Source organism: Staurois parvus, unplaced genomic scaffold (genome assembly GCF_062004578.1).
Source record: "Staurois parvus isolate SC_StPar_1 unplaced genomic scaffold, SC_StPar_1.0 ptg000988l, whole genome shotgun sequence".
Classification (NCBI taxonomy): Eukaryota; Metazoa; Chordata; class Amphibia; order Anura; family Ranidae; genus Staurois; species Staurois parvus.
The window spans coordinates 4,627,084-4,651,289 of NW_028318784.1; the positions used below are offsets into that span (position 1 = coordinate 4,627,084).

Consider the following 24,206-nt stretch of genomic DNA (forward strand, 5'->3'; position numbering starts at 1 on the left):
CAGGCTGTGACAGGTGGTGTGGCCATTTAAGGAGCCGCCGGCGCCATCTTGGATCTGTGATGTGACAGCAGGGAAGAAGATAGTAAGCTTCCCTGGCTGTCCTGGAGCCTTTCTGTGGCACGGAATTGCAGTGTTTCGGTTCTGCCCTCTGATGTGACCCAGCGGGGTGAGTTAGGAGCCTTGGAGTCGTCGTGAGCCGTGCTGACAGCTAGAGGGTGGACGGAGCTTATGTTAGAATGCGTCCATCCCAGAGCCGGCCGCGCATCCACTTTATATGAATGCACGACATCAATGCTCATAGGACTAGAGTGGCTGCAACCAATACACAGTTGGGGACAGAAGAGGACCACAGGAGGAGATAAGAAGGGCAAAGTACTCCCTTTTTAAAATCAGACAAGTGAAAGCCTGGAAAGGAAACCCAGAGTAAGTTGCATAAAGAGGTTCTTACAGTGGGGCAAAAAAGTATTTAGTCAGCCACCAATTGTGCAAGTTCTCCCACTTAAAAAGATGAGAGAGGCCTGTAATTGGCATCATAGGTAGACCTCAACTATGAGAGACAAAATGAGAAAAAAAATCCAGACAATCACATTGGCTGATTTGGAAAGAATTTATTTGCAAATTTTGGTGGAAAATAAGTATTTGGTCACCTACAAACAAGCAAGATTTATGGCTCTCACAGACCTGTACCTTCTTCTTTAAGAGGCTCCTCTGTCCTGCACTCATTACCTGTATCAATGGCACCTGTTTGAACTTGTTATCAGTATAAAAGACACCTGTCCACAACCTCAAACAGTCACACTCCAAACTCCACTATGGTGAAGACCAAAGAGCTGTCGAAGGATCATTGGTACCATGCATTCATATTAAGTGGGTGTAATATGTGTCTTTGTCATATAGTATCTCTTGCTGAAGAAGCTGATTGCGAAAGATCAAAGAAGCTACTTTTTATACTCTCATTATCAATTACATTCAGTTGTTTATGTCAATTGATACAGGTTATGTTATGTACTTACTGTGAACGGGATGTACTTTAAGCATACATTTAATCCAAAATATTTTACTTTCATAAGATTTAATTGAATGAGACATGTCATAAAGTATCTTTTAAGTAATTTATGTGTTTTGGTTAGTTGGCACCCTTAAAGTCTCATTAGCTATAATGAATCATTTCTCTGTTCACTCTATCAGGGATGTGGTGTGGTTCACATCAGTCCTCATATATAAAAAAATACCTTTTTGTCCTTCAGTGATAACAAGCAAAAAGTGTATTGGGGAGCTTCTCAGGAAAATCTGTATACTTTTCAAGCTTGATGTATTTCACATGCATGACTTGCAGCAAGTTAACCCTTAGGCCCCATGCACACTGGACTGTAGAAGCAACCAATGTTATCCTATGTGTCCATGCACATTACGTAGTCAATAGGTATTTTTTAAGCTTAGCATGTAGATGCAGAAAAAACATTTTGGATACTGTGTTTTTGAGAGTTTTTCTAGCAGAAAAAAAAGCTAAACGCTCTTAAACACTCCTAAACACAAGTACAAAAAATGCTCAAAATTAGTTTTTTTTTCTGTCAAGAGCACTGGCATTTTTTAACCTAGTGTGCATGAAGCCTCAATCTCTCAATCCTGTCCCTACTGCTTCCAGCTGAACTCTCTATTTCTGATCTTCAATCACAGACATAACCTAAAATAGAAAACATAAAAGTAAAAAAACTGCACTAGAGTGTTTAAAATAAAAAGCAGCCACTAAACAATAGCTAGTAATATACTAATGGCTAGAAAAAAAGTGATTAAGGTTAATTTAGTAACAGAAACATGTAAAATATCAATCTTGCTGACCACAAATGGTGGGCATACAGTATTTAAAATGTAAGCATTTTTTAATTTTATTGATGACTTTAAAGTGTTCTCATTGGGGTATCAACATGCAGGCAGCACAGTGGCTAAATGGTTAGCACTTCCGCCTGGCAGCACTAGGATCGCTGGTTCAAATCCCAACCACGGCACCACCTGCCTAGAGTTTGCATGTTCTCCCTGTGCCTGCATGGGTTTCCTCCGGGTACTTCAGTTTTCTCCCACTCTCCAAAGACATGCTGGTAGGTTAATTGGCTCCTGTCTAAATTGTCTTTAGTATATGTATGAATGTAAGTTAGGGACCTTAGATTGTATGCCCCTTGAGGGTTAGAGACTGATGTGAATGTACAATATATATGTAAAGCGCTGCGTAAATTGATGGCGCTATATAAGTACCTGTAATAAATAAATAACAAAAGGAAAAAGACACTAATCTATGGAATTGTCCCTTTTCTGAAACTTCAGAACTCACAGCACTGATCTGAGTAGACTACACTGGCTGAATGAGCAGGGGTTACCCTGCTGGCCATGGTGGGTCCTCGTGAGAATACTTAGTGACTGCAAGACACAATTGTTAAGTAATAACCGCTTGGAGGAACCACACTCTATTGCATATCCAGTGTTAATGGGTGTAATCTCTACTGAAGAGCAAATTTGTAGCAAATGGCCCAAAGGGCATGTATAATACCACTTTTTTGTTACAGGTTAGTGATTTTTTTATTTTGTTCACCCCTGAGAAGGACACTTTTTGAAGCTTACCTCTTTTGATGCTTCAGTCTTGTGTTTGTGAATACTTTTCTTGCATTACAATCAGGTTAGCAAAAGAAGTACTCAAACTAATCTACCAGCAAATAGAACTGTGTTAGACTGGTAAGAGTCACAAAAAACGGATGGAGACTCAAAAGTGTGCACAGGGCTGTGTTTCCTGTATTAATTTTGGTCTTCCTTTTGTCAGTTTGATTGAGTGTATGTTAATACAATTAGCAGAAGGTGAGCTATCTATGCCATCCTTTCCACCACACAGCTGTGGCATTCTGAGGAGAAGAAGCATCCACACAAGTGCCCATTGTTTCATGTTTTGTACTTGCTTCCTAGGGCATGGATCCCAAAAATTTTATTTTTCTGGAATTGCATAGAGATTAAAGTCCAATTAAAGTCCAATTCTTAACCCAAAAGGGCTAGAGAATCTGTAAGGTGTTTTTGCTTTCTGTGTCCCTGTTGGAGAGATTTTTCTTTGATCTTCCTCAAAAAATGAACTGATAGAAAGGTTTTCCAACAAGAAACAAGAACACAAACAAAAAAAAACTTTTTAGTAGATTGGGAAAGGTTTAGAACTTCTGAATAGATGTGTGATTTGTTTCGTTTTCATTTGTTTGTAGGATGAAAATTTCATTTTCGGAGATTCAGATGTATCCGAATCTCCAAATGGACACAGAATCGAATAACAATAAATTAAAAAAATGTTCTAACAAAATTAACAAATGCATTTGTTTTATTTGGGTAATGTCACATGATGCAATAGTAGTTTGAGCCCATTAGGAGAAGAATTCAATTTTCAAATTCTTCCAATAATTCGGATTCAGAAAATGTATGGCTCCCATTCCATTTGCTAATTTGGATGCACATGATGCTAGTCGATATTGTCCAGTCAGCTCATGCCTTGTTGGGTTGAGCTAGCAACAAATATACAAATTAAATGCTAAAGATACAAAACGAATTCTGAAAATGAATTGGGTCAACATAGCGAATATGATGAAACAAAATTCTTTAATGAACAAATGCATCCAAAATAAAACAAAACAAAAATTTCCAGCATGCACGTCTACTTCTGACAGTGGTTTTTATTACCGTCCCTGCCTACTTGTACTGATGACAATGCCCACCCATTCTGTGTACGGGTGTCACCAGAACAAGAAATGAGGGAAAATCTCCCCCAAGGGTGTCATAGAGAAAAGTAACAAAACATAAATACCTGTAAAAACTTAACAGAAAAAAAAAAACAGAAACGCTTCCCCAATAAATTAAAAACTTAAAAAAAGAATTGGCCAGTGCAAAACTGTCACAGTTTGCAATTTTTTAATAAAATAAACCTGAGAATATTTATTATGCCAATTTTAATATCACAGTAGAAGTGTTTTAGGCTTCTTATACACAGTATGCATCAAACACAACTGTCTTTGTTTGGGGGGTTGGGGATGGTGTTTGTGTTGGATACATCACACTCATCTATAAATATGAGCATGACACGGTATTCATGTTTATCATGATCACATCCTGTTTTACACACTAATAGGGCGTTAATTAAACATATCCCTTAGCATCATACATGTGAAACCTTACAGTGTGAAACCTTTAATTTCCAGATATGTTTTAAAGCAGCACTCTGGGCACAACATTTTATTTAAATATCTTTCTTAATAACCTCAATGATTATAAATCCACTTTGTTTGCACCACATGCCTTTGTAAATCCAGATATTACCTTGTAAAAATAGCAGTGACATAATCACTCTGGTACACAAAGCCTGTGCAGACAGCAGAGACTGAGATAGACGTAATAGGCCTCACCCACTACAGAAAACTAAAGGAGGGTGTGGAGACAAGACCAGTAACACTGCACAAGGAAACAGAACTGCAGTGACTGGTCTTAATTACAGGAAGCTCATGCAAGGTTTTTTGTGATTGGATGAGGTGGAGAGGCAGGGCAGTGATGTCATAATCCCCACCTCATCCAATAAGAGAACACTTTGCATTCATTGAGAAAAATGTAGGGCATTCTGTAAATGATCGGTCATGCCTAGTGAGCAACCCTTTGTGTTCACTATGCAACTGGGCGGCCACCACACAGGGATCCATAAGCCAATGGTAATCTCTGTAGTAGCAGTGACTCCTTCAGTAATATAATGTTTCCACAAGAATCCCACTAGTATGGCATATGTATACTTACACTGATCCAAACTGGACTAATGTTATTGTGCAAAAGAACCATGCCTAGAATTTAGCAATAAACAGTTAGCAGCATAATTTGTGGGTGGTGTGGACTACCTTTGGTACAACTGAAATTCTATGATTTTGTTGGGTATGGAAAAAAAACTCACCATACAAATGGTTTGGGAATCACAAGAATGGCAAAACAAATTCTTTAGCAGCCAAAAAAATCTCATGTACTTTTTTCTGCTTTAAGACATAGAAAAAAGTGACCTCTCAGTCTCTGACCTCACAAAAATCAGCCCTAGCTTCATTAGTAACAGCTATAGTTCAAAATACATAAATGCATAAAAATCCAGGTTATAAATGCTATATAACATGTTGTACAAGTAATATCACATATTAACCTTTTTACCTGTCTGTTACCAGATTACATACAGCCTGTGTGTTTACCAGACAGCCTGCAAGATTTCCCAACTGGGCTGAATTGTTCCATTGCTGGGTGGGGACGAACCCAAAGTCAAGGTACGTTATAAATATTGTATTACTGCTATATCATGCCAGAGCAATACTAAACTTTACCTAAATGTCTGTATCATCTTTGACCATCCTACAATGTATACAGCCCACTCTCCTGCACCAGCTTTTGGGGAGAATTACTATAAGAAAGGCAGCTGATTCTAGGAGCTAAGTCTAGAAAATAACCTGCTACGCAATTCTGCCATCTGAAAAGTTCTGATTCCTTCCTCCTGAATCAGTTCTGATTCCTTCTGAATCTGTCCCTTTATTCTAACTCAAAATGTAAAATGTCAATGAGAATGTGGAAGTTGTTGATATGACAGGACATGACGTGTTAACCAAATGATATGGCGTGTTAACCAATTAACAGGAGCTTCCAGACATGTTTTAAAGTGATCACACTGAAAAGTGTTTGAGTGGTCTTCAAAGACTGCTAATGCCTTGCTATTGTTGGTGATAAGGCAAAATACACTTTTCCCTTTAATTTTTGTTCATTTTTCTTAGAAAACTTTAGTAATGCATAGGGGAAGTAGCCACTACAAAAGGCAGCTGGTTAGCTCTTAAAAAATATGTCAAGCTATACTTACTCCCAAGGTGTATGTCTGTGATCCATCCATGTCACTACATCAGGTTATAATGACTTTTGAGGTATCTGTTAATACCAGTCCACCCAAATCCATCAGTTTACACTGACCCCTGAGATATGTATTTGTATCCATCTACTCTATTACATCAGTTTATACTGACCCCCGAGGTTTGTATCTGAATCCTACTCCATTACATCAATTTATGCCAACCCCTGAGGTATGTGTCTGTATCCTTTTACTCCATTACATCAGTCTTTTCTGACTCCTGAGGTATGTATCCATAGCAATCCACCCCACTACATCAATTTAGGACGTGTTCATACCATATGCATTGGGCTGCACTGACCAGTCTTGCCCAATGCCCTCCCAAAGCATAGACAGTGCAATTTGTCCTATTAGTTCAGCTCACACCACTGCGCTACAATGTTATTTGTAATGAAGAACAGTAGGATATGCTCTACTTTTTTCAGCACAGCATGTTGTGATGCAGTATTCCGCATCACAACCTGTGGTGAATAAAGATCCATCAAAGAGTTCAGAAAGCAAAAAGAAAAAGTAAACAATGCAAAGCGTCAATTATGACACTTTAACATTGCTGCTTCACAGTGTACACCAGCACCTGCAGTATAATGTGGCCACTGTTGTTAACAAGCCCTTATACTGAGGTGCCTGTACCAATCCACCATGCTAATTCAGTTTTTTCTGAGCCTTGAGGTTCGTGTCTGTATTCATCTACCCCACTATGTCAGTTTTTTATAACTCCTCATTATGTCTCTGACAGTTGTATCATGAAGATCTGTACCTAATCTGACAGTTAAATCTTCCGATCTCCATATGCAGTTGATTCCTCGTTGACTTTTTTTGTATAGTGCTTGGGAGATTAATTAAAATGAGATGTAGGATAACAGAGGCTTATCTAAAAAGCCAGCAGATGTATACCTCAACTGGATGACATACAGTATAGTTTGCTTAAAAAAGAAGAAGCAAACAGTTATACTCACCTAGGTGAATGTAGTGTCGATCTGATGCTCAATCTGTCCCCAGCTGCTTCTGAGACTGAGAACTGAATTATTAAAGACCACTTATCACGTCTTCACTGAGCAGTGACTGTCAGTCTCCGGCTCTCTGCTCTGCTCCTCCAGTGCTCACTGGAGCACCGGGCCGTGGAGGGGGTGGGAGCAACCAGCTCAGGCTCTCAGTGACTTGCTGAGAGGCTGAGCCAGGTACCAGTCCTGGACAGTCGAGAATGATCAATCAACCTGGACTGGCTAAGTAATGCCAGATGACAGTAGGGCCAACAAAAGCTGAGAACTGAATTATTAAAGACCACTTATCACGTCTTCACTGAGCAGTGACTGTCAGTCTCCGGCTCTCTGCTCTGCTCCTCCAGTGCTCACTGGAGCACCGGGCCGTGGAGGGGGTGGGAGCAGCCAGCTCAGGCTCTCAGTGACTTGCTGAGAGGATGATCCAGGTGCCAGTCCTGGACAGTCGAGATTGATCAATCAACCTGGACTGGCTAAGTAATGCCAGATGACAGTAGGGCCAACAAAAGCTTTGTCCATACTTCACCTTTAAAGCAATGTGTGTTATAAACAATATCCAAGCTTTCTTTCATGGCAGGACCACGGGTTATTATTTTAACAAAAAGCTAGATTTAAACACAACCATATTGAAGACCTTATGAGATTTTAGTCACTGGATATAGATCTAATTTACCAAATCTTTGTACGGACCTTACTTATGCGTTTACGTCTCATCAAGTCACGTCAAGTCAAATTTCCAAACAATTCCAACATTCCATTTTTCGAACTAGTCATTGCACATGAGATGCAACCCATAACTTTAATGTATTTAGTTACCCACGTTTGAACCCTCTCCAAATGTTTTAATCAATACTATACATAAGCTTTACTGATATAGGAATTTATTTTATGGAGCTGCAAACTCAACCAGATTGCAGATTTAAACAAAACCGAATTGCACATTTAGACACAACCATGTTGAAGACCTTATGTGACATTTTAGAGACTGAATTTAGATCTAATTTACTGAATCTTTGTACAGACCTTAAATTTATTTATATGTTAAATGAAGGCCCATCAAGTCATCTCTTTTCCAAACATTTTCAACATTCAGTTTTTCGAACTAGTCAGTGCACGTAAGATTTATTTACTTGCCCACGTTTGAACCCTCTCCAATACTTTTTAATCAATATTTTACATAAGCTTTACTAATATAAGAATGTGCTTTTATGGAGCTGCAGATTTAAACACAACCAAATTGCAGATTTAAAAACAACCATGTTGAAGACCTTATATGAGATTTTAGTGACTTGATTTTGATCTAATTTACCAAATCTTTGCAAGGACCTTAAATTTCCATACACAATCAAGCCATGTCTTTCTCAAACAGTTCCAACATTCGGCTTTTTAAATTAATGCACATGAGATGTCACCCATCAATTGAATTTATTTTGTTGCCCACGTTTGAGCCCTCTCCAATACTTTTTAATCATCATTATACAAGAGCTTTACTAATATAAGAATCTATATTTATGGAAGGTTATGGAACATGTTTTTTTCTGTAATTTTTTTCTGTTCTGTGAATAAACATCTATGAACATTTTATGAATTTCTGACAACATAAATGTATTTTCCCCGCCACTGACATTATTTTGAAGTGATGTTGTTGTAGAGATTCAGCAGAGGTGAGGAGGGTTCCTCTGCAATGCAGCAGATACACAACCATTGTCCTAATTCTGTTTCCTGACATTAAGGCTGCAAACACTGCTAGTCAACAAACAAAAAAAAAAGAAAGTTAAAAAAAATACTCCTACTAACAATCCCATCAACATGGCAATCGAGTTTATTATGCTGTATTTCTAAATCAAAATTTATGTGAGGAAATCATTTTAATAACCCCATAAACTGGCACTGTTTATTACATCCATGATAATAAAATGCTAGTAATTACTGACCTGCTTTGCAATCAGGCCACCAATTTAAAAGCACAACCGCTGGGAAATGCTGATTCAATGGATATGTTGTGTAAAAACGGACAGCTTGAAATTAAATTATCTGCATTGCCAGCAGTGTTACATGTGACTGGGCCGTCCACCTTCCAGTTTATAGCTTAGAAATTCAATGTTTAAAGGACCAGTAAGCCTGGCTGAAAGAAGAATTTTAAGAAAGATAGTCTCTTTTAGCATTTATAAATATAAAAGTAATTATTCTAGGTCAACCATAGCATTTTTGCAGGCCATGCAGAGGCACAAAGATTATATTTATTCTGCATTTGGTTTGAGCTGATGCTTGAACCCTCTTCTGTAATCATTAAGACCTGGCTTGTGCTCCCTTCTAAGGCAGGTGCTTCCTAATGCCCTAACTATGCACCTGGATTGTAATAACATGATTTTGAGCAGCTTGCACCCACTTTAGGGCTGTTTACATGACCGTTATCCTTTGAAGAATAATCTGCCATGGATTGCCTTACAGAAAGGAATGCATCTGCTCTGAAGGAGGTTTAGTAATAACAGCACCCTAGGAAGCTAGAAACAGTTTCACTATCATAAGCAATGACCAAATTTAGGATAATCAATTCATACTGTCGGCCTGTGAGCAATCATCAAATCTGAAATACAGGTGAAACTCGAAAAATTAGAATATTGTGCAAAAGTTCATTTATTTCAGTAATGCAACTTAAAAGGTGAAACTAATATATGAGATAGACTCATTACATGCAAAGCAAGATAGTTCAAGCCGTAATTTGTCATACTTGTGATGATTATGGCTTACAGCTCATGAAAACCCCAAATCCACAATCTCAGAAAATTAGAATATTACATGCAATCAATAAAACAAGGATTGTACATAGAACAATATCGGAAATCTGAAAAGTATAAGCATGCATATGTACTCAGTACTTGGTTTGGGCCCCTTTAGCTGCAATTATTGCCTCAATGCGGCATGGCATGGAAGCTATCAGCCTGTGGCACTGCTGAGGTGTTATGGAAGACCAGGATGCTTTAATAGCAGCCTTCAGCTGTTCTGCATTGTGCAGTCTCATGTCTCTCATCTTTCTCTTGGCAATGCCCCATAGATTCTCTATGGGGTTCAGGTCAGGCGAGTTTGCTGGCCAATCAAGCACAGTAATCCCACGGTCGTTGAACCATGTTTTGGTGCTTTTGGCAGTGTGGGCAGGTGCCAAGTCCTGCTGGAAAATGAAGTCAGCATCCCCATAAAGCTCATCTATGGAAGGAAGCATGACGTGCTCTAAAATCTCCTGGTAGACGGCTGCGTTGACCCTGAACTTAATGAAGCACAGTGGACCAACACCAGAAGATGAGATGGCTCCCCAAATCAACACAGACTGTGGAAACTTCACACTGGACTTCAAGCATCTTGCAGTGTGTGCCTCTCCATTCTTCCTCCATACTCTGGGTTCTTGGTTTCCAAATGAGATGCAAAAGTTGCTCTCATCAGAAAAGAGGACTTTGGACCACTGAGCAACAGACCAAGTCTGTTTTTCTTTAGCCCAGGTAAGACGCTTCTGACGTTGTTTGTTGTTCATGAGCGGCTTGACAAGAGGAATACGACATTTGAAGCCCATGTCCAGGATCTGTCTGTGTGTGGTGGCTCTTGATGCACTGACTCCAGCCTCAGTCCACTCCTTGTGAAAGTCCCCAACACTTTTGAATGGCCTTTTCCTCTCCAGGCTCATCCCTGCTGCTTGTGCACCTTTTTCTTCCACACTTTTCCCTTCCACATAACTTTCTATTAATGTGCTTTGATACAGCACTTTGGGAACATCCAACTTCTTTTGCAATTACCTTTTGAGGCTTTCCCTCCTTATGGAGGGAGTCAATGATGGTTTTCTGCACAACTGTCAGGTCAGCAGTCTTTCCAATGATTGTGATTTCTACTGAACCAGACTGAGAGACCATTTAAAGGCTCAGGAACCCTTCGCAGGTGTTATGGCTTAATTAGCTGATTAGAGTGGGACACTTTGAGCCGAGAATATTGCACCTTTTCACAATATTCTCATTTTCTGAGATTGTGGATTTGGGGTTTTCATGAGCTGTAAGCCATAATCATCACAATTATGACAAATCATGGCTTTAACTATCTTGCTTTGCATGTAATGAGTCTATCTCATATATTAGTTTCACCTTTTAAGTTGCATTACTGAAATAAATGAACTTTTGCATGATATTCAAATTTTTCGCGTTTCACCTGTATATTTATTTCTGATACGTTTCCGAAACTGCTCATATTATGTAAAGTGCAAGAGTACAGAACTGCTTCCCTGGTGGGCTGAATAGTCTTCATATCTCCTGTGGGGGCTCCAACACAAGATTTCCTGCCATTTTCCGCTGCAGTCAACATACAATGTGAAATTTCACTCCTTCTGTATTCACCACAAGGCCAAATAAAAACGTAACAAAAAAGGGTGATAGCCGCTTGGAAAAACAGGTGATGTTATTAGATTGGCCGACCTAAAGATTCAGGTGCAGAGTTTCCAACAAAGATACGTTTATTAAGGTGCGATCTGGTGTGCCTTATCACATTGTGGCTAAGTTCTCGGAGGATTGCATGTTTATTAACAAGTGTAATATGCAGTGAACGGCCGTAATGTGTATTGTGCACTTGCCTAATGCTGCCCTTACACAGCTGTTCCTATATTATTGTCCCAGTACACACATTAACCGTTTAGGAACAGATTTTGCTACAAAACGGAGCATCAGAGGGCATGATCTAAGTGTAGTAAAACTGATATTTATTAATGAAAAAGAAAATTGGCAATTCACAAGCATGCAAAGTGTGCAATGCCTTGCCTAATACTGTCCATACACGGTTTTCCCATATTATTGTCCTTGTGGGCACAATAACCATATAGGAACAGATTTTGCTATAGTAAAGGAACAACAGAGGATGTGGGCTAAGTGTAGTAAAAACTGATATTTATTAATGAAAAATAAAATTGGCAACTAACCAGTTTTCCTCACATTTATCTTAGAATGTTTGGTTTTGATTTTGTGTACAACGTTCAGCTGCGCCTTGCAGTCCCATTGAGATTAGCAGCTCTATTGCTTCTTGTTGCTGTGAGCCATCCCAGTCACAGGGTAAAGATCACTCCCATACTAGTTAGGAAGGCTTGAAGAAGAGGAGGAGTGCAATCACATCCTTTTAACACCTCTCCGCACCTGATGTCATGGTGGACTGTTCCCACACTTCCAGAATGATTTATCTAGGTGGACACCTCTCAGCGTCTGATGTCATGCTGGACTGTTCCCACACTTCCAAAATGATTTATCTAGGTGGACACCTCTCCGCATCTGATGTCATGCTGGACTGTTCCCACACTTCCAAAATGATTTATCTAGGTGGACACCTCTCCGCATCTGATGTCATGCTGGACTGTTCCCACACTTCCACAATGATTTATCTAGGTGGACACCTCTCCGCATCTGATGTCATTCTGGACTGTTCCCACACTTCCACAATGATTTATCTAGGTGGACACCTCTCCGCATCTGATGTCATTCTGGACTGTTCCCACACTTCCACAATGATTTATCTAGGTGGACACCTCTCTGCATCTGATGTCATTTTGGACTGTTCCTACACTTTCACAATGATTTATATAGGTGGACATGGGCCAACGAATATGAATAGACCGTGGACTGGATTCCTGCTGCCATGTGTACTATTGCCACCCAGATTTCAGCTTCTGAGGTTTAAGTCTTTATGACAGGGACTTGTATTTTTACTACATGCGAGTCACCAATTTTCTTTTTCATTAATAAATATCAGTTTTTACTGCACTTAGGTCAAGCCCTCTGCTGTTCCTTTTCTGTTGCTGTAGAGATCCATTCAGTCTCTGGAGAAACTTCACTAGTCTTTAGAATCCAAGGACTGATGTGCCTAATATGGATCTTATAAACCTCTAGCTGTGTGTCCAGTGCAAAGGAGCTACTGTTTCACATCAAGCACCATAATGTAATGTTTTTTCATAGATTCTGCTATAGGCAAAGATCATATCTATAGCATCACAATGATATGATTGGTGGGAAATCCAGCCCAGTAAAATAATCTGTTTTATGTAGAATGACCCCTTGAAAGTCCTTTCTATAACATTGCCTGTAATTTGTTTAGGCTTGGTAATTATCTTCATTATTCTTAACTACTCATTTTTTTTTTTTTTTCTTCAGGTCCCATTCCTAACATTTTGCAAGAAGCCCAGGTACCTCTGATAACCAATGAGAAATGCCAGCAGCAAATGCCTGAGTATAATATAACCAACTCTATGATCTGTGCTGGATATAATGAAGGAGGGATTGACACATGTCAGGTGTGAAGTGGTAGTTGTAGAATGTCAGATCACTAATTATTATTATCACTATTATTACTTATAATTTTTAGTTGCAACTTCACTGTAAATAGTGATTAGGATTTACAACTCCATTTTAATTCTCAAGTTGATTTTGTACATCAGTGCAATGAAATTAATAACTATAAGGCTTTATTCCCACAGGCAGTGACAAACGTGCATTTATAAGACATTTCTAAACACGTATAAATGCATGTAATGATTTTTAATTGTATAGCTCACGTTCATGGGTTTTTTTTTGCATTGCATTGCAGTGCATTCAGGTTATTTGCTTTTAGTGAAAATATAAATCTGTGCATTCAGAGGCAGATTAGATCATCTGAACATGTCTAAACACATGTAAACACACATAAAAACAGGTACATTTAAATGCAGGAGAAAGCGAGATTAGATCAATTTCTTTTCATTTAAATAAAACAAATACAGGAGCCTTGTGTGAATGTAGCAAAAAAGTTACTTTTTTTATCATTGTCTTATTTCCAATTTTTGACTTTTTTATAGTTTGAAAGCATAACAGAGACAGAGAATGACTGAAAGTCCCTCCAATGGGGATGCAGACAGTAACAAAAATACTTTTTTTAGTTGAATGGGGAGGGGGAGAACATTTGCCACATTTTTGTTACTGTCTGCGTTTTGTCTGAAGTTGGACTTAAAACCCAAAGTTAAAATTAGCTAAATAGATTTCAGGTGCATCAAAACAAAAGGTGTTCATATTCTTCAGTTTGTTTTCTTTAGTAATCAGACACATCACAAGTAGAAAAGCCTGCTGCCTGCCAGCATGCTGCAGATTGAGACCCTTTCTCCCTGTGTGGAAGCAGTGGTCTCCCTGCAGAGGTCAAACACTCTCTTTGCTGAGTCAGAGCTATAAGTCTGATTAAGTATGAGGTGTGTCAGACCTCTGCCAGGAGAGCACTGCTGTGTCAGAACTCTGCCAGGAGAGCACACAGACAGCAAGGGTTTTACACTGCAGTTACTGGCAGAGGGCAGGCTTTTCTACTCAGGCTGTGGCTGCTTTACAAAGAAAACAAACTGTAAGGCTCCATGTACACTGCAGCTGATAAACTCACGTTTAGAAGCTTTTCTGCGTTTTTTTTTCAGCAGCCCCTGAACTCTCCCTAATGTTTTCCTATATGTCCATGTACACATCGTCATTTACAGGCAGTTGAGTTTACAGTTGTTTTTTTGAATGCACCAAACTTGCATTCAGGAGTAGATTTTATCAGCGTTTCAAACGCCAAACGAGTGTAAATGCGGCTAACCACTTTTATAAGCGTTTGCATTTGGAATTTTTTTTAACTCATTTCCAGATGCTGTCCAGAGCCATTTTTTATCATGAAAAATGAATGCAAAGCATTTTCCCTGTACTCAAATGGACCTGGTACACCATACTTTGAGGTTTCACATGAAAGAAAATAAGTTAGACACTGTTGCAATAATTTCTGCACAGAAATGAGCTGGAACACATCCAAACGCCAAAAAAAAAACAAAAAAAGACAGCTAATCTCAACAAATACTGCTCTCTCTGCTTCTGCTCTCTCTATTTCTCTCAAAATGTCTGAAATAGTTAATTTTTTTACTGTTTTTCAGTGCATTCTGGGCATTTGGGAAGGTCTCCTGAGGTTATCTTTAAAAAATGGTTCTAAACGCAAACGCACATAAATGCTGTATGCAAACGCAGCTAAACAGACGTTTTATAACCTACGTTTTCCAGCAGTCAGTTTCCATCATTCCGAAGTGTCCCGTGTACATGGAGCCTAAGGCTGCATTCACACTTGAACGTTTTGTAGCTTGAAGCTCGAAGCTCCAAAAAATCTCAAACTTAAAAAATCAGTTGTTCTCTATGGTGCCTGTTCACACCTGATCACGCGAACGGGCACTATAGAGAACAATTAATTTTTTAAGTTTGAGTGTTTTTGGAGCTTCGAGCTGCAAGCTACAAAATACTCAAGTGTAAATGCAGCCTAAGACACTGCACACGTTTTGTTTTAATATACCTGGAATATATTTAGTTGCTTTAACCCCTTGATGCCAAGCAGCCACATATTTGCATACCATTTGAAAAGACATATATGCTGAGAGCGCACGCCCTGCGCGCTCCCAGCACATATGTCCGTGACTCACGGAAAGGTCCCGATCTCCCTTTGCGATCGGGACCTTTTCCAATCATGTGACTGCCGTGACAGCGAATCACAGCAGTCACATGATCCTAAAACCCCACCCCGCCTCCTGGCTTCTGAAACTCTTAAAGAGCCGCAAGGCACCAGCACAAAGGGGTTAAACTTAAAGTTCAAATGGGCTTTAAAACAAAGGCTTTTAAAATACCAGTAAGGCTGTATGAGAAATACATAGAATCTGTCACAGTTTGAGTACACACATCACATCCCCTGTCTATGGAAGTGCTATTGTATAGGTTCTGTCTCTTTCAGCAATGCTATTGAAAGTTTAGGTATGTGAATCAGTAAGAGGATCAAGAAAATTGGGCTTTACACATGGATTCCCCTATTTTCCTGCACGAATGCCCAAACTGGGTAGTGAAAAGACTTCCAAGTAGGGGAGAGGTCTAGCACTGAAATGTGAACAATTTTTCACACCACTCTGCCAAAAATGTTTTAAAAAGTCAACCCATAATGGTACCAGTGACCAGTACTAGTGATTGAGATCTTCACTATTTTTCAGACCTAGACCAGCCGTTAGCATTTGACACTTCCTGGTATGTCAGATGTCTGCCCTCCACCACCGCACGCTGTACTTGCATCTGTCAGTACAGCTAGAGTTGCCACCTCATCCCTTTAAAACCAAACACATTAGTTACACAGGTTCTGGGGCAAATATAATGCAGATAGGGCACCAAGTGAGTTTAATTATCACCTTATTCAGCCACAAAACCTGTGTAATTAATATGTGTTTGGGTTTAAAGGGATGAGATGGCAACCCTAAGTACAGCCCATGAATACATTAGAAGTCGCTGGTCGAAACCCCAGGGCAAAGCAGGGGACACAGACACCCAACATACCCAGAAATGTTGAACACCAAAGATAATTTATCCAGTAAAGGTCTGCAAACCAGCAAAGATTGGGACTGGTAATTATTATTACTCTTCTTTTTTTTTTTTTTAAGCCACCGAGTCTTTGGGGTCTATTTATAATATATTCATTTTGTTGAACAAAATGTCTCTTGTTTTTCTAAGTAATTAATGTCTGTAGGATCAGCTCCATCCAATGGCCAAAGTGTGGTATCGGTTTCTCATTGAGGTATTTCAGAAATCTGTACCGCATTTTGACCACTAGCTGGAGCTGATGATACAGGCATTAATCTCTTAGGGAAAATACTGGACATTTTGTTCAACATGCATGAAGGCTTCTGATATTCATGCAACAAACATCTTATAAATAGACTCCTTTGTAACCTAGTGGCTAGGTGGTAAGTACTCCAGCATTTTTCAGTGAAGAAAAAAACATAGAAAAAGCATGCAATCTGCATGCACAAACACAGGTCTGCATTCAGATTGCATGTTCTGTCTATGTTTTATTTTCTCCTAAAATGCTGGTGGGTTAATTAGCTCTTATTCAAAATGTGAAAGGCCTATGTGAATATGCATTAGGGATATTAATCTGCAAGCTCTTCTGAACAGGGCTAGGTACACATTGCATTATATACGTACTGCAGAATATGGGATAGCTATATAAATCAAACAAACAAATAATAATATTAGTCTCAGCAGTGTTGTTGAATTTCAAAGCAGCCTTTTACAATTTACAATAAATTAGGACCCTGCAAACCAATTAAGATTCATTCCAGCCTTCAGCTATATGCATTGGATCGGGGGCCTGCAGGCCGATAAAAATTTATTTCAGCTTGGGAATACAGCAGCTGAAAACCTACAGTGCATAGCATTGACTGAGAATTAGCATACCTTACTGTGATACACTCTATCAAGCTGGGTTTATGATATGCTTTGCTAACCTTTCTGACAATGACAGCACAGTAGTCACAAGTAGAATGGTTCATTCTATAGAGCGGCTTTCTAAGAATGTGTTGGCATGTTTCAAAAAAGAATACAAAGAGCAAAACAAAAAAAAACTAACACCACTTTCTGTGGCAGCCTTATGCATTGAAGGAATCTCTTGTCTGAATTAAAGCTACAACCTTACAATAACAGATTGCTTAGACAGATAAAGAACATTTTAACATTCTAGTTGTTTGGCAGGGTTATAAATATAGCTTTTTCTTGATCAGCTGAAAAAATACCTCTTAATATGACAGTTATTTACTATACAACATGTCTCACTTCTGCTCCACTATAAAAACTAGAAAAAACAAAAACAAAACAGCAATAGGAGAAAAACAATGAATGAGATGCATTAATGATAATGGAAGCAAGCAAAAAAAGATGAAAAGGGTTGTGTGCAAACAAGGGTTAAATAGATAGCAAACACCAGTTCCTGCTATTGTTTTTACATTGCATCAGTTCCAGGGTTCAGTCTGTATAATCTGATCTCCCTTCTGTTCAGGTCACACTTCTACAAAGAGCCTAGTGCTCTACATTAAAACTTGTCACCTGCTTGTTACATATTCTTTATAAGTATATGAAGCCAATCCAGGTCATGGTATGGCTAGTAGTAATTAGGTAATAAGTCCCATTCAACTGGACAGAGTCACTTCTGGTATGATTAGTAGTAATTAGGTAATAAGTTCTGGTATGGCTAGTAGTAATTAGGTAATAAGTTCTGGGATGGCTAGTAGTAATTGGGTAATATGTTCTGGTATTATTATTATTATTATACAGTATTTATAAAGCGCCAATAGTTCGCTCAGCGCTGTACATTACAAAGGGGGACAGAACATGTGACAGAACAATACCAATACAATGCAAAACATGAGGGGATTGAGGGCCCTGCTCTTTCGAGCTTACAATCTAGGAGGGAGGGGATGGTGGCACAGGAGGAGATAGCTGTGGCGGATGGAGTGGTAGGGAGAGTGGAGGAGGTTGGCAAGTTAGTAAGGGGTGGGGTAGGCTTCCCTGAAGAGATGGGTTTTCAGGGTGTGCCTAAAGGAGAGGAGAGTAGGTATGGCTAGCAGTAATTAAGTATTAAGTTCTGGTATGGCTAATATTAATTAGGTAATAAGTTCTGGTATGGCTAGTAGTAATTAGGTAATAAGTTCTGGTATGGCTAGTAGTAATTAGGTAATAAGTTCTGGTATGGCTAGTAGTAATTAGGTAATAAGTTTTGGTATGGCTAGTAGTAATTAGGTAATAAATCACATTCAACTGGACAGAGTCACTTCTGGCTTTTGGTCATTCCACGTTAAAAAATATGTAAAGCGAACATTTCATATTCCTAACATGTGCATATTGTACTATGTATTTGTATGAAAAAGTATCCTGTTCTCTTTTTATTGCTTCTTTTGTATGAAATCCCTGGTGATCCTGCCAATCCCTCTGCTTTCCTATAAAAAAAAAAAACACACACACTAAGCAGGAGAGCACAGTGTGGTCAGTTCTCTAGCTGTGCTTGGAACTCAGCCTGCTCTCCTCCAATGATCAAACTTGTCTTGACAGCTCCCCCCCTGCACCACCATTCACTGGGAAGATCAGTGTGCTGCTGTTTCTCCACCCTCACTTCTCTGTGCAGCTGAGAGCAGAGAGTATGTGGTCACTTACACAAAATATATTTATAATTGTTTTATAGCACAAATGCTTTGCCTTTCATTTCTATTTTAAAATGAATAGGTTGCTTTACAGGGTGAGGGTTCGCATGCACTCACCACTTTATTAGGTACAGCTGTTCAATTGCTTGGTAACACAAATTGTTCATCAGCCAATCACATGGCAGCAACTCAATCCATCTAGGCATCTAGACATGTTGAAGACAACTTGCTGAAGTTCAAACCTAGCATCAGAATGGGGAAGAAAGGGGATTTAAGTGACTTTGAACGTGACATGGTTGTTAGTGCCACACGGGCTAGTCTGAGTATTTCAAAAACTGATGATCTACTGGGATTTTCATGCACAAAAGTCTCTAGGGTTTACAGAGACTGGTCCGAAAAAGAGTAAATATCCAGTGAGTGGCAGTTGTACGGACGAAAATGCCTTGTTGAGGTCAGAGGAGAATGGGCAGACTGGTTTGAAATGATAAAAAGGCAACAGTAACTCAAATAACCACTTGTTACAACCAAGGTATGCAGAATACCCAGAAATGTACAACATTTGAAACTTGAAGCAGATTAGCTACAGCAGCAGAAGGTCATTCCTGTCAGCTAAGAACAAGAAACAGAGGCTACAATTTGCACAGGCTGACCAAAATTGGACAGTAGAAGATTGGAAAAACATTGCCTGGTCTGATGAGTCTCGATTTCCCTAGAGATGGTTGTGTGTGAAAATCCCAGTAGATCAACAGTCTTTGAAATTTTGAAACTCAGACCAGTCCATCTGGCACCAATCACCATTCCACGATCACAGTGAGAGAGAGAGAGATTGTTTTTTTTTCATTTATTTATTTAATAATATATTGAATATGGCCAAAATTGTAGTACTTCAAATATATGTCAATATATTTGGGAAGAATATTTTTAAAATATTTTTAAAATATATTTTTCTTCCATGTGGGTTATTTAATTATAGGTGAGAAAGCACAACTCCATGACTCCATGCACAGAACAATCCTTCAAATTGTTTGGGGGGAAAATTGGCCAGATAGACCTTGCAACAATAGTATAAAAAAAAACCCATATGAGTATTAATTATATATAAGTATAGAAAATTATATATATATGACCCCAATTAGTGGTATCTGTGCAGAGGGAAAAAGAAAGGGCTGGCTTACCAAGAGCGGTTTCTGGCTAAGGGGCAGCACTGTCAAGAAAATTATCCACCGACAAACAGAGAGAGATCTGGAATGGAGTATATGCATATAAATAGCTCCAACTCAATAAGCAGCAGCCTACATGTCCAAAATGGCACCAAACATCAGTCTGCTCCCACCCATCCACGTCCAAACATCAGGCTCTGCCCCCCAAAATTTACCACCATGTTCCAATGTTGTGTACGCCCTAAAGGTAATTCAGGGTCACAAGTTCTCATACTTTTGATATGTCTGTAAGCTCTTCTCCAAAACTTAGTCTTGCTCACACAGAAACATCCACATTCACATAACAGCAAATAAATAACCCCAAAAGTTTTGCAATTTGCAAAATGTTTTGGTTTAAAGAGGCCACCATTGGGTAGTCTAGGTTTCACTTCAGTATGCATATATTTCCAATAGTTACAAGCACCACATATAAAAGTACCTTTACGTTTACATGGGTCTCTTCCGGCATCGCCTCTATATTTGCTCTGTGTTATCCAATTTCTTAATTTCTTATTAATGATTGGGGATAAAAACTAGAGGCGTGCAGAACGATGTTGCCAGCTGACGATTTACGAAATAATTTGCTTGCCAAACTACCATCATTCTGCACTTGAATTGCAACATCTAGAAATGTGACCTCCTTTTGGTCATAGTAAATGTGTAAATTCATTCATATTCATCCTTTCCAGACATTTACATAATAGATCCTCAGATCCATCCTACACAAGCAAAATATCATTGATATATTGACTCCACATACAAATATAGTCTGTTTATTACGATAATCCCTCATCAGCCATAAACATCCGATCCCACTGCCCCAGGTACAGATTGGCATAGGACGGGGCACAACATGCCCCCATTGCTACCCCCTGCACCTGGAGGTAGTGGGACCCATTGAAAGTAACTACATTATGATGGAGAACAAACTCTCTCTTAGGGCTCATTCACATGTGAATATATACTAGTGCCCCTCTGAAAATCCACACTAGATCATTTTTCAGAAAACATTTGACAGGTGATGAGGAAGCAATATGTTGCCTTCTCACCACTTGCTTTAACCTTCAAAATGCCACACCAATGCTCCACAAAGGCAATTGTGGTGCAGCCCCATTCACTTGAACTGGTTGCATTCAGTGACAGTGCCATTTACCAAAAGCGACATGCCATTTAACTTTTGCCATGACCATGAAGGAAAGAATTCTGGTCATAGCAAGGGTATAGCCCTGAGCAGCTGCATTGCTTTGTTTAAGTGGGTGGTTTGGAGTACAGTAAAACGGCAACTTAGCCACCTGTTATTACCACCTTCAAACTCCCCTTCTCCCCCACAGCCATCCATGTGAATGAATCCTTACAGCAGAGTTGGCCCTGGAACTATGAAGGTACTATCAGAAAAGGAGGTTGATCATCCACAGCTATTCAGGTTCAGATGTTTTGTTTTAAAAATAACAAACATGACATACTTACCTACTCTGTGTAATGGTTTTGCATAGAGCAGCCCCGATCCTCCTCTTCTCGGGTCCCCCAACGGTGCTCCTGGCTCCTCACCCCTGCTGAGTTCCCCCAGAGCTAGCTGCTTGCTCTGGGGGCACTCCTGCATGCTCGCTCCTGAGTCACTTCTGTTTGTCTATAATACACACAGAGCACAGCTTAGCCCCAGCCTTGCTCTCTACGCACTGAGCCAATGAGGAGGGAGAGACCTGGGAGAGCCGATGCTCTCATGCACATCGCTGGATCGAGATCAAACTCAGGTAAGTATTGGGGGGGCGGGAAGGAACTTCACACTGAAGGTTTTTTTATCTTCATGCACAGAATACATGAAGGTAACAAACCTTTAGCCTTTAGAACCACTTTAAGGAAACCCTAGATACCTCAAGAAGAACCCTAGGGTTCTACAAAACTCTGGTTGAGAATAACTGCTCTAGACAGTACTTTCCTGAGAGAGCTGCTTTATAAACAATGTACTCTTTCTGACTCTTGTAGGGAGACTCTGGTGGCCCACTGATGTGTTGGCAGGAAAATCGCTGGTACTTGGCGGGAGTGACTTCATTTGGAGTAGGATGTGCACAACCAGAAAGACCTGGAGTTTATGCACGAGTGACAACATTTACAGAATGGATTCAGAGCTTTCTGATTTAGAGAATACCTTCAACAAAGCCTCATACCTTTTTTGCACAACAATCCTTTTTTAAAGTTGCTTTGCACAATCCAAAATGTGAACAAATGCTAAAGCTTAATAAATGCGTTTTATTGCTCAGTGCTTTTTGTATCAACAATATTTAATTGCCTGATACCATTGTAAACAAAATGTCAGAACCATGTTTGTGATATGTTAACAAACACACTTTTCATGTAAACAATAATTTTTAGCTGTTATTGATGTGTGTTTTACATTTTCAAATATAATTTTCCTGAATTTTATATTCAAAATGGTTGTAAACCTCAGACATAAAATATGAACAAAGCATATCCCTTTATAGTGTGTACTTGACTCAATTAAGAGCTCTAAGTGTAATTTATGTCTGCTGCCTCATTCCTTTGCTATCACTTCTGACAAGTTGCCCTGACACCAAGAGAAAATGGTGACAGGGAAGGGATCTCCAGCAGATTGACAGCCTCAGCTCTGTACCTGTGATCTGTGGGGAGGGGGTGTGTCCCTTTCCCTCCAATGAGCTCTCAGAGGTCTCCTCACTGATGTAACTTCAGCTCCCCACCCCTTGTTTTTCAGAGCTGAGAGATCCTGTGTAAATTCTGCATTTTGAAAGGATGTAGAGAAGAGAAGACTGCAGATAAATAGGTACCACATCTGTAGGTGGATTTATTTAAACTTTGTGGATCACCTGAGGCCAGGCACTTCATATGTATATGTAAGGGTTTACAACCACTTTAAACTAAATATAGTATATTTGTAGTGAGTGCATTTGACATATTTTTGCAGTGTTCGCATTAAAGTAATTTCTAATATTACATCCATGTTTAGCCTATCTTTCTACAATTTATCATTACAAGAAATGCCGACAACAAATACACAACCTCCTGTGAGTAAAAGTAGATCCCAGAGATAACAGTTGTCTATATTCCCATCCTGGCTTTTACAGACATGCCACACCTTGCTGCCCTCTTAAAACTGGGGAAGTCTGAATACACTGAAACCACAAAACATATCAAGAAAAGAGGGTGCGCCAGCCTAGTGCAATATCCTCCAAATATGTATTTTATTATTAAAAAGATGGTAAGTGGTTTACTCACTAACTGATGCATCGGAGTATGTCATAATACAACAATATCTTCTAGTCCATGATACAACACATCTCATAGTGGAATAATGGAAAGCCAAAAGGCCAACACGTTTCGAGGACTTTAAATGGATACTAAAGTGTGGGGTCTTGTGAGATACTATGGTGTATGCTGAGTGCTAATAAATATTTAAATATTATCAATAATAAAATTGTGGTAAAATCAATTCAATAGTAAAAATAAAAAATAAAAATTGTGTATAAAAACTGTGAAAATTAGTGGTTTGCTTACACTCTACACATACTCATACCATTGTGTCATAGAGAATAAAATCAAATCAGACACCATTTCTGATTTTATTGCGTTTCGAGGACTTGCTTCTTCCTCAGAGTTAAAAGGACAATAACTTACATCCATGCCTAAATAGCAAAATTATATGGCTGTTTTCAGTTGGGGGCACCCCCCACCCACCCCGTGGACAGAGCTCACCTCCTCATATACAGACTATAAATTGCACATCTATCATAATATAAGAGATACAAATACATATGCTCCTGTAGCATATACTGTATTTTACGTTTCATAATAAACCAAACCATTGAGGATATCACTCTAAATGATATAAGTACCCAAAAATCCATGCACAGAGACCACACACACCGAAAAACAGGGAGGGCGCACTATATGCAATCATATCATTGCAAAATATTTGGCGAGCGCTGATATCTAGAAGCTGCTAGTACAAAGGGTAAAGGCAACAAATCCCAATGAAATGTGTAATAAAGTGCAGTGCTAAGCATTAAATACCATCATTAAATGCAATGTAAACGCATGAACAAATTACT

At 39.2% G+C, this 24,206-nt stretch overlaps 1 protein-coding gene across 1 annotated transcript in view; it reads left to right on the forward strand.

Annotated features, from left to right (window-relative positions):
• Positions 1-23,091, forward strand: part of TMPRSS15 (transmembrane serine protease 15) — a 450,422-nt gene extending 427,331 nt beyond the window's left edge. Inside the window, exons 24-26 of the mRNA XM_089657394.1 lie at positions 5,211-5,306; positions 13,098-13,237; positions 22,108-23,091. Coding sequence (XP_089513520.1) covers positions 5,211-5,306; positions 13,098-13,237; positions 22,108-22,263 — 392 coding nt within the window. The 3' untranslated portion in view covers positions 22,264-23,091. The remainder of the gene's footprint in view (positions 1-5,210; positions 5,307-13,097; positions 13,238-22,107) is intronic.
• The last annotated feature ends 1,115 nt before the right edge of the window (positions 23,092-24,206 follow it).